At 42.1% G+C, this 11,338-nt stretch overlaps 1 protein-coding gene across 3 annotated transcripts in view; it reads right to left on the bottom strand.

Moving 5' to 3' along the window:
- LOC102200340 (Golgi apparatus protein 1) overlaps positions 1-11,338 on the bottom strand; it is a 38,863-nt gene that overhangs the window by 10,891 nt on the left and 16,634 nt on the right. For all 3 annotated transcript variants that reach the window (XM_005748772.1, XM_005748771.1, XM_005748770.1), the window contains exons 4-15: positions 10,238-10,453; positions 7,773-7,976; positions 6,766-6,837; positions 6,343-6,529; positions 5,797-6,011; positions 5,485-5,606; positions 5,190-5,291; positions 4,486-4,639; positions 2,314-2,538; positions 1,815-1,877; positions 746-859; positions 492-580 (exon numbers count right to left, since the gene is read on the bottom strand). In XM_005748772.1, coding sequence (XP_005748829.1) covers positions 492-580; positions 746-859; positions 1,815-1,877; positions 2,314-2,538; positions 4,486-4,639; positions 5,190-5,291; positions 5,485-5,606; positions 5,797-6,011; positions 6,343-6,529; positions 6,766-6,837; positions 7,773-7,976; positions 10,238-10,453 — 1,763 coding nt within the window. The remainder of the gene's footprint in view (positions 1-491; positions 581-745; positions 860-1,814; positions 1,878-2,313; positions 2,539-4,485; positions 4,640-5,189; positions 5,292-5,484; positions 5,607-5,796; positions 6,012-6,342; positions 6,530-6,765; positions 6,838-7,772; positions 7,977-10,237; positions 10,454-11,338) is intronic.

The raw sequence follows: 11,338 nt of genomic DNA on the forward strand, positions 1-11,338 counted from the left end.
CCGGTACCCATCCCTACGCATAAATATACATTTCCACCAACTGCAGTGTTACAATCTTAGGTTTCTACAACATTTACATTCTCAAACCCAGAAACAACAACTTAGAAGTGATCACAGAGCAGTGCTGAGTTCTAAGGCTTGTGAATCCAGATAATTTCCTTTAAAAAATATCCTACATGTGAAACTGTCCTCAGTGTTTGGACTGCTGGATGGAAAAAGGCTGCTGGCAGCTCACAGTATAATTCAGCCATCGGTCACACTCTGAAACACAGAGAGCTGGAAACCTCAGCAGGTCTAACAGGACTGTATCTGACTGGACACCACTAACACGAACACCTAAAAACTGAGGGTATGTTTAGAAAAACAACCCAATCAGACAGTAGATTCAGATTGTATGGTCACATATCCAATCAACTGTTGGACATACTGGTGCTTTTTGTATTTGTAATATCTTCTATGGCTGATTTTGCTCAAGTCTGTATTTGTCTTACTTCTTCTTGATGTTGGGACACAGTTTGAGGACGTCTTCCTTGCAGGCTGTCTTGAACTTGTAGGAAAAACGGAAATCTTTAACTTGAATCTGTGGACAGGCAGAAGGGCAGTCAGAGCAGTTGGTTATTAATGATTTCAAGAAGCTGCAGGAATATTACAGCCTTTCTAAACTGATAAGATTTTGCATAACAAAACATTAGGAGCTCATTCTTCTTCTACTCCTGCACCAACACATTTCCATCAGTCTGCTCACCAGCTGGAAGTGTGTCACTCCCACGGCACACTTCTCATTCATCTCCTTCTGGTGTTTGTTCTGAACCAAACACTCCATCAGATCACCAGAGTCGATCTGGTTATCAGCCACCTCCTGCCAGGCGCACAGAGAAAAGGAGAAGGAAGACTGAACTCATCGACAACTTCCTCTGAAATATGTTGAAACTGACAAAAGTAATCAACATGCTGTATTTAGCAGAAGATGCTTTGAAAGAGCTGTGAAAAATGTGCTTCTCCTCTAAAGTGCCTTAATAATTTCCTGCACACTGCATAGATGCAAGATGGTTCAAGTGAGTTAAAAAATAAAAGTCACCGTCTTATTCATCTGATCAAAAATAACCTCTCAGTGTGACGAGAACTTGTTCATGAGCATTTTAGCAAAGTACAGCGAGCTCTTCGTGTGGTGCCAGCTTTGACCAAACACAGAAACTTTGAAATTTTGTTTTGTGGTCAAGAACTTAGACCACACATGGGAAAACCCAGGTCAGGGACCATCTCAGTCCAGCCCCCAACATCCTAAAAACAAACAAATAACCCCTCAGAAGTTGTAACTTCAGGGGGGCACAAAAGGAGAAGCACATATATATTAATAAACCAGACAACACTATGGCAATAAATAAGAGGGCAGCTTTGGAAATGATTGTCTCACAACTGTGAAAAGATGAACCTACTGGAAGGAAAACATGAGCTGTGAAAGGACTGCTGGTTTGCAGAGAATTTTCAAAATAAGAGCATGGGGACTGTCCACAAGAGAAAATTTGATTTTGCTGTTACAGATGAATTTTTTTTAATTTAACTAGACTGCAAAATATCCTCCTTGGCAGGCCTTCAGCTTTTTGTGCATCATGCTTCAATTCCATTGTTGAGTATATGGCATCTCTGACCTGCTAAGGAAAAACGTTACGCGTCGCAGCTTCAGTCACAGGAACATCAGTTTGCTTGGAGGCTGTTGTAGAGTCTCAACCAAACTTAGTATATTCAACCAAAACACAGAAAATGTCCAAAGAATTGAAGTTTGAAGGAAGATGTGCTCATCAGTTCATACTTACATGGCAGTGGGCCTGAATGATGGGATCACAAGCTCTCATCAGCAGCGCCTCAATCTGAATATCCTGCAGACGGAAATCACAAACTCAAAATGACTTCAGCCAGTTCAGGTTTACCTGCTTTTATCAGAGTGGGACGGCTCAAACGCACTATTTCAGTCCAAATGTCTGCGTACTGTACTGAGAAGTTAATTATCAGGTTGGTGCCCCACCTGCTGCCTGCCAGTAATTCAGTGCAAATAATACAACTTTTCAGACAACTGGAAACTGGTTTGTAAACACCTATAAAAAAGGGCCAAGTCTTTTTTTTAATCATCCTTAATCATCTTTAACTACATACAGAAAATTTATGCAAAACTCATTTCAAGCCCTTACTTCCTTTGATTTTAATACCTTTAATGCCTCAAAGGAACCTTGGAAACATCAGTTGTCTCATGTTTGTGCCTAATGCTTTGCACGTTGCACGCTTTAAAGAAACTGCAGTGTGCGGAGACAAGCTAACCTCTGACTCCATCTCGGTCAGGTTTCCCACCACCTCCTTGCAGTCAGCAACCAGGTCGTCCAGGTGGTCCTGCAGGCACTCCAGCTCCTGCCCGGCGTCCGTTTTCTCGCTGCACCACTTTCCCAGGTCAGTCATGCAGCGCCTCTGCAGCTCAGGGTCCAGCTTCACATCCAGCGCCCTCTGGTGGAGAATCCTCTGCACCTCCACCTTGCAGTCCCGGGAGAGCTGCAGGAGGACGACGATGACGACATCGTCATCAAATTACCCACCAAAGTATCGGCTGCTGTTAATCACGGACACTGTAAAATGATACTCCACCCAAGATTTTCAGTGTGTCTGTCCTTCACATTTAATCCTCAAAAGCCTTTAGATTTGTACGTTTAATTCAGTATTAACAGATAAAATGTGAGTGTGATATTGACATTAAACGTTAATACTTTTGTGGCACTTGTTTTTCACCATTTATTTCTCATTAACAAAGACGACAATGGCGGAGAGCAGCATTGCCTTTCTACTAATCAAGTCTTCATTATCAGTGTTGCACTGTATACAGGTCTTTGCGATTTTTGAGCTCTTTAAAAAGCTATTAATGATTTTGTCACACTGTATTTCTCCAGTCTGTACTTGTAATGCAGCTGCACATTCCCAGGTTACTAAAATGCATTGATATTAATGACCGCTGGAGCACAGACACCTGCTCAAGGTGTGTGAAACTTCCCATACAGGCCAAAACATTTTTTGCAGCAGGCTGTAAACATGTTTACAACATGTTTAGTCTATGGGGACCGACTCTACACTCAAGCCTCAAGTGGACATTCCAGGTACTGCAGCGTTTTACAACTTCCTGGTTTTCATGGACGTTTCTTCCTGTCAAAAGGGAATTCTTCCTCCCCACCACTGCCAGATGCTACACAGAGGGTAATTAGATTAGCAAGGTTCTCTCTGTAACATCATAGGGTGTTTAACTAATTTCACACAACTTGTTACAAGCCTCAGCAGGACTGGAAAAACACATTTTGGGTGGAGTATCACCTTAAACACAGCCAGCGTTTCCTACACTGCTTGTTTTAATCAAAGGCTTAATTTTGCTGCAGCTGAATCATCAGCATCACCAAGTTTTCCGTAAGTGGATTGTCATATTGATTCTTCACTTCAGGGTTCAGCAGCTCACTTCAGCAATTAAAAGCCAGCTCCCACATGCACTGAGAGTGGGTGGGAATTATCCAACACAATCACTTCTCCTCTACAAACCACCAGTAATCATCCAAGATGTGATTCTGTGAGCAGCATCATGAGATCAGCAGCAGTAAGAGGTACTCACCATCGAACCATGGTTTTCCGCTTCAGACTCCCCACTGGGGAACTACGAGAGCATTCTGTGGTCAGAGACTTCCTGTATATATTTGGCACCTTACATTTACCTCTTCACACATGCAAGTTGCTGTCAGTTCAGGCTTAAAGCAACTTTGTGCGTTTATATTAAATAAAGATTAAAGTCACTTCATCTGAATTCGTCACAGCTGTCTTCACCGCCTTCAAACTGCAAACATTTCCAGTATTTTTCACATTTGGCAGAAATTCATCAGACTAAACAAGGGTTTAACTTCTGTATCTGCACTTTTAGGCTGAGCCTACAGATAAGTCACAACCTTGAGAACAAAAACAGAAACAACTGTGCAGACACAGAAAACTTAAAGCAAGGAACATTTAAATGACCTTTTATTTAAAAAGCCTAAACTGTAGAAAAATGCACTTTTTTTAACTAATTTGAATTCAGAGGCCTTTCAAGCCACTGAGAGTATACAAAACGTTCCCCCTGTAAATCGCTTATTTGGCATAAAAATGTCCAAATTAGTCCAAAAAACTGCAGTGCTCATTTGAAAACAAAATGTACACTGTACTAATTGCAATACTGTAAGCAGTCACACAATTAAGGCAACACTTCACTGAGCCACAGTGCACAGTCTCTTTATAAAATTAGTCTACTTTCCTAATGTAAATACAGAGCTCCTATGGCTGCATGAATGCCCTATAAGCCAGGCTTTTGTGCTTTACAGTTACCTCTCCTGAAACAAACCGTTCTATTAACAAATCTAAAACAGCACTTGGAGATCTCCAAGTGCTGTAATCTTCACATTTAATCATTAGATTAAATCAACGGCAGAGACTCACCCTTCGTCCCTGCTCCAGAGAGCGGTAGGCGTGGCGGTACAGGCATGAGAAAATGGCACCAGGTGGCATCAACTCGCTGGTCTCATTCCAGCCGTGAGTGTGGCAGAGTCGGGATGCATCGGACTGACATTTCTTGTACAGGATCGGATCCAACCTAAGCAGCGACACAGGATGTAACAGGCAGATTAATACCTGCAGCTGTCTCTTTGGGACTAAAGCACAGACAGAATAAAAGATAGACGAAGATCCTGGCTCTGAAACGTAAAACCAATGCAGAACTGTCTTAAACCTACTTTAAAAAAAAAAAAAAAACCAGGGGGGCGGTGCTTGTGGTTGTAAAAATCCTTCCAGTCCCACAGACATCTATGAGAAAAACCACCCCGTCTAAATGCCTCCCTAAATTCAGGTTCACTTCAGATCCTCACTTGTCAACTTTCACTTCAAAGCAGATGGCAACAGCAAAACTCTCAAGGCTTCCAATCAGCACTTTACTAACAAGTGTTTTTATACCATCTATGGTCGCAGTATTAAATGGAGGCAATCAACTAACCAAGAATACTTTTACAGCAGCCTTGTTAAAAAGCAATACATCTAAAATGATCAATTACCAAATACCAATAAACTGATATACTAAATTGAAGATGATCATCTGAACCTCATTAATGTCGAAAACAGACTTTCTTCAGCCTGTCGGCAGGACTTACTTCCAGTCTCTGGCGATGAAGTACTGCAGCTCCAGCAGTCTGTGCTCGCAGTCCTCCACCATCTTCTCAGTGTACAGATGTTCCATGAGACACGACAGGATCCTGCAGGATCAGGAAACACAAACGCATTCACATCTCAGCCACACGGCGCAGCAGCCATAAGACCTTGAACGGTCGGTTCTTCTTCAGGTTTTTATCCACATGATCATACAGCAGGTGGGATCATTGCACTTTCTACTGTGTCAAATTTTAGGATTTCTATTTGCTGGATCCCTCTCCCTCCACGAGGACTCACATGGGGTCGCCGCTGCGGATGTGTTTGCATGCGGTCTGGATGACGGACTCACAGGCCTCGTTAAGCGCCCGATCGATGCGGTAGTCGGCCCCGGGGTCGGCTTCCTGGATCAACGTTTGCAGCTGTGGACGGAAAAAATATCATAATAAAATCAAAAAGTGAGCGCAAGACATTACACGACATTCTGGGACATGTAGGAATATGGCTGTGGGACGGTCAAACAGAGTTGTGTTCATGCAGGTAAATCTGTACAGTGATATCTATGTAAATGTTTCTGTAACCATACAGTGAATATTATAAATGCCATCTCACCGCCTTCTGACAGCTGGGATCGATGGCGCCCATGTCTCCTCGGCCGACCCTCATTAGGCAGTGCAGCGTTCGTCCTTTGCGGTGCAGACCGGAGCAGTGACTCTCAATCTCACTGCGACAGTGCAGCACGATCTCAGGACTCAGAGAGAAATCCTCCATCAGCATCCGCCTGTAATCCATCATCTCACCCTGACACTCGCCGCTGACCACACGACCTGAAAAACACACACACACTGTAGCTGTGGTATCTCGTTTAAGCACAAAATATTCAAACACATTTCACAAAAACAACTCGAGGAACCAACCTGGAAACTGACTTCTGAGGTTAAATGAAACTAACCTTCTACCCTCACACAAACTCGACAGTTTTACTTTGTCTGCCTCAGACTAGTCTTCAGCAAAATAAACAGGAGCAGGTTCGTAGTGGAGAAACAGAGCAATGACTGACATGTAATTGAGCTCTCAGTGGCCTCTGAGTGCCACACAAACAAAAAGGGACATTAATTAGTTGCTGGAGCCAAGAGCGACAGATAAAGGTCTGCTCACCTCGATGGACGGCTGACTCCAGACACAGCAGAAGGTAGGACAGGCGAGCTTCCCTCGCTCGGGGCATGCTGGTGTCCACGTTGCAGTGGTACTTCCTCAGGTCCGACTTGCAGGCTTTGGCCAGCGAGTAGCTGACCTTGTAGTCCTGAGCAATCAGTTTCTGTCTGGTGGTCAGCGCCTCGCGGCACTGATGACACACAACATACACAGACACTTATTACACAACTGAATGCTCAACGAGTCTGACTTTTAATCTGCAGGAAGGCCGTATCCATCACAATTTGTACACTTCATTGTTCTGTAACCATCATCACTATAAGACTTTTTCCCCTCACCAGGAGATGGAAAAGGTTCATTTTAAGTATTTTGTAGAGGAAAAAAAATCTCTATAAATAAAATGTGGACACAGTAAATGGCACTCACCCTCTCAGACATGGAATCCTCAAACTTGTGATTGAAGAGGCATTTGTAAACTCTTCCTTCCCCAGCCAGAGTCTGAAAAGAAAAAAAAAAGGAAAAAGTTCATCAACTTTCAAATTCAGTCATTTTAAGGTGCTTTACTAATGTTAGGCAACAACTACAACTTCTCTTTATCCCATGTGACACAGAAGGCAGCAACTAACTAACCAACTATAGGCTTTATCAAAAAAACAGAAAGACTGAAGGTTAATCTTAAAAAGTAGAGCAGCTGAATCCAAACTGGGAGCTGGGTTCGGAGCACACGGGCCTGAAAGCTGAAGGCTCTACCTCACATTCTAATTTTAAATGTCCCAGGAACCACAAACGAGCCTGCAGTCAGAGATAACTATGACGTCTTTAACGTGAACTTTCAATTCAGTTCAGGAGTCAGTGAAAAGAAACCAACGTGGGAAAACCGCAATCTTTCTTTATAGTTTATCACTTTGGATCCACTGAAGAACTTTTTTTGAGCGAGTAACAAATGAATAATGTCTTCCATTATAATATTTAATAATGTAGTTGTGTAGTTGATACTGTCAGGTACTGTTAGTTCATTTTAATTTGAATGTTCACAAAGTAATTTCTCCCACACAGTTTAAAGGTTTGTCTTCTAACTTTCAAAGTAAATAAAAACATCTGGATTTTTCTGATCGTTAACCTCTCGTGCTAACGTCATATAGTCTCGGCTAATCTGCACATTCAGAGAAACACATTTTAGCTCATCTTGAAACAAAGGGACGTTAATTTGAGAAGACCCTAGTTGGATGGTACTTCAGCTTACAAATAATACAAATTTAGCAGTTTTTTTTTTTTTAAATAGGATATAGAAATTTTTTTTTTTTAAAAAAGGTAGATCGGGAGAAGAGAACGTTAGAAAGTCTTTCCAGAATGTGACATTTAAGAGTATTACTGATCAATTTAAAATAATTGAATAAAAGAATCCTCTGAGCTCTAGAATAAAGGATTCTTACGTTTTCACAGAAGCGTTCTCTGTCGTCTCTGCAGGAGAAGTAGAGGTAGCGGTCCAGGTGGAAGTCGTCGGAGGAGAGCTCGGCGACTCTCATGATGGCCTTTTTACATTCCTCCCTGATGACGTGCGCCCCCGCCTGGTCCTCGACTTCACGAACCAAACCTTTTTCCAAACAGGCGATCACCTCGCCCTGAGAGTGGACGTCCTGTGAGGAGGGCAAAGGTACCACAGTTACTACTGCCGGTGTGGCTCAGCTCCGGTACGACAAGGATTCGTTTCCAGACAGCAGCTATTTTAACATTATTACTTCATTAGTCCAGCAGATATCTACACTTTTTCCAGCTTTGTGCCCCAATATCATGAATTATTACAAGTGCAGCAGTTTCCTGCCTGTGAGGAACAGAAACTCACAATGCAACTTAAAGAAATGCATTGTGGGTAAAGGCTCATATCAGTCAGTGGGAAAGGTGGGTGGTCAAAACAAGTTGGTGCATTTGAAATGTCTCCTTTATACTTATTCAAAGTTGATTGGAGTTGGTGTAAACTGAATTGAACAGCACCAGTTTATTTTTATTTATTCCATCTATTATGTAATGTGTCAAAGAGAACATGCACATTGGGTCATGCAGTTCTCAATGACACACACCAACCTCATCTCCTTTGTCAGCTCTACAGATAAGCCAAGAAATGATATCAACAAGCTATCTACAAGAAGCCGGGCCGCTTCGTATGGTGAGATATCACCAAATACAGAGGTCAGCTGCAGAAAATAAATAAATTAAACACAGTTTCAGCGACCTTTTGTGCTTCTGCTCTTAGAAAACATTTGTTCTTTGTCAGCTAAATGCTCAGGAGGCTCAGGGTTTGCTTTCCCGTCCAAATCCACATAAACACCTCATCTATAAAACAATGGCTTTACTCGCTACTGCGCGCGCTCCTTTTCCTCAGTTTTTGCTTCCTCCTTTGTCTTTTAAGCCTGTGAGATCAAGGACTAGATAAGAGTCCAGATGGGCTTCATCTTTTTATTTTCAGGAATCTAGGAGAGTGCAAACAGTCGTTTCATCTCAACCATCTAGTTTTAACAACAGGTGGAAGACAAATTTCTGATTAATTTCACAAAGTAGAGAGCTGAAGCTTGATTTTAAAGTTTAACATCAAGTTAAAGCTGAGTTAATAACACATTTTCTCATTTTGAGAATCAGTTCATAAACAATCCTGCCTCGTGTCGTTTCAGTGTGCGAGAAGTTAAAGCGCCAACATGGTCTGTCCGATTTCCACTCAGAGCCACTGTGACAAATTTCTGATAATGAAACTAAAAGCACTCCCGCCCACAGATAAATCATCCTCTCTGAGCTCTAATCGTGCCAACGTGATAATAAGTGTGTGTCTGAGGAGCTTATGGAGCTCTGCGGCAGGGAAACACGTTCAGTGGAAGATCGATTCGCTCTGCTCGCTGACAAGCTGCTACAAACTCCTCTTCTCTCATTTGAGCTCAGTCCACTTTGAGTTTATCTGCTCTCCGACCAAAATCCAGCAGGTCAGTAAGAATATGAGCAGCACTATAAACAATCTTCGATGTACAGCTAAGGCGTAGTTAGATCTCATGTCATCTTCTCTGACACATCGACACACCTCCAGAGAGGCCGCCATTTTTAAACCTCTGCTGTAAGCCTGCAACAACTGTGTGATTTCCATTTGAAACATTAATCAAGTCGAGCACCACAAATTCACCCTCCAGCATCAGAAACACATCCTGAGGCATCTGGGAGCGCTCATTCAGCACAAACTACTTCAACTGTGGTGTGTGCAGCAGTCCATTTGGTGCTGCAGTTTTTTTGGACACATCAACATAAGATTCCTGACAACCAGCTATAGTTTCTCCTGCAAGATCTTGTCTAATTCAACCAAATTTATAACAGTTAGGGCTTCGATTTATATGAACCTGCGACTAGAGCTCGCGTCAATATTTTCACTTTTTTGTATTGTATTGAATGTTTTCAATAATTGTCACGATATAGGTTCACATTAGTATCATAGGCAAGCAAAAACAAAAAACAAGTTGAAATAAACATTAAAAACTAATAACATTCATTTTTAACAGCTCATACAAATGAAATGCATGATTTCCCCCCACCCCCCCCAAAAAAACAACAACAAACATGGCAGATTATTGGTTCGTAGGTATTGACTCAAGTTAATGGGCAATATAACAATGTGCAGAGCATTACTGACTACAATCTCATCTCCATCTCCTAAAAAAAATAGAAGAAAAATAAAGTAGAGAATTATCTAATCAAGCAAATGTTCTGAATACAAACCCATTATTTATACATCTAACAACATGAGTGTAAATAAGAGCCAAAAACAACGAGTCAGCGACACAGATGTTACTCCACCAATAACCAAGCAGCACTAGTCAAACACAACAAGCTTCTTTCTCTGAAGTCCGACATCCCTTCTCCTCACCTTCTCTCCGGTGCTGATGCTGCCACATTTCAGCGTGTTGATGTCATCGCGACACTTGCCCATGAAGCCGCAGATCAGCCGGTAGTCACTGAAAACAATGGTGGTCATCTTGGTGATGTACTGGTTGCACTGGTAGTCGGTGATGTTGCCACGGTGATCTACAAGGCAGGAAACCAGGTAACCTTTCCCCAGCTCCTCCGCGGCACATTCTTTAATCTGAATGGAGAAAAGCGAAGGCGACACTTCGGTGAGAGCTGAAACATAAACCTGCCTTTAAAAGCACCTCGTGTCACCTGTCCAGAACAACGAGGTCTGAACACTTCTGATTAACTCAGCTTTATTTTTACACTTGAATGTACCAATGTCCTTTTTCCTACAAAAATCTAGAAATTGTGATTTTCATTGAAAAAAATAAATACATTTTTAAAAGTTCTCCATTTGTATCTGTGCGCTTTTCTTCGTGCTACCTGGTACTGCACTCCAATCGTTTCTAGATTTGGACCTTTTACTGTAATTCATGCTAAAGGTTTACATTGGTGAGGGTCGTGAACAGATTTTGCCCTTCCATAGGAAAACCACCGGGACTGAAAAGAAATATCTGTAAGCAGTTTTTCCTCAGTGCTGTGTGACAACTTTTCAATGGCAGAAAAATGTGTTTGTCCCTCTGCAGCCATTAATTAAAACTAAATAAATAAAATCCAATTAACCACTCATATTTTCCAACATGCCCATCACTTCCAGATCAGGAACCAGCTGAAATTTTATGATCTATGATTTTGTCCCAAAGCACAGAGACCAACAAACACAAAACTACTGCGATGGCAATGAAAGCATTGAACACGAGCAGACGATGAAAGGAGGAAGAAAAAAAAAAAAATGGATTCACACATTTGCTTTCGTTTGAGTCCACCGATTGGCTGAACTCATCGAGTGACGCCTCGTTCACAAAAATCAAAACTGCCATTTTTGAAACCCGGCAACACACTGTGCTCCCCGAGTCTGACGGAAAGCCACACACCGAGCAGCAGGGATATCGTCAACGTCCACCTATGTTGTAGCGTTCGTGTCACATACTAATTACGTCATAGGACGCTCGGCAGC

The sequence above is a fragment of the Pundamilia nyererei genome, unplaced genomic scaffold, assembly GCF_000239375.1.
Source record: "Pundamilia nyererei isolate P.nyererei 1_Seehausen unplaced genomic scaffold, PunNye1.0 scaffold00229, whole genome shotgun sequence".
Taxonomy (NCBI): Eukaryota; Metazoa; Chordata; class Actinopteri; order Cichliformes; family Cichlidae; genus Pundamilia; species Pundamilia nyererei.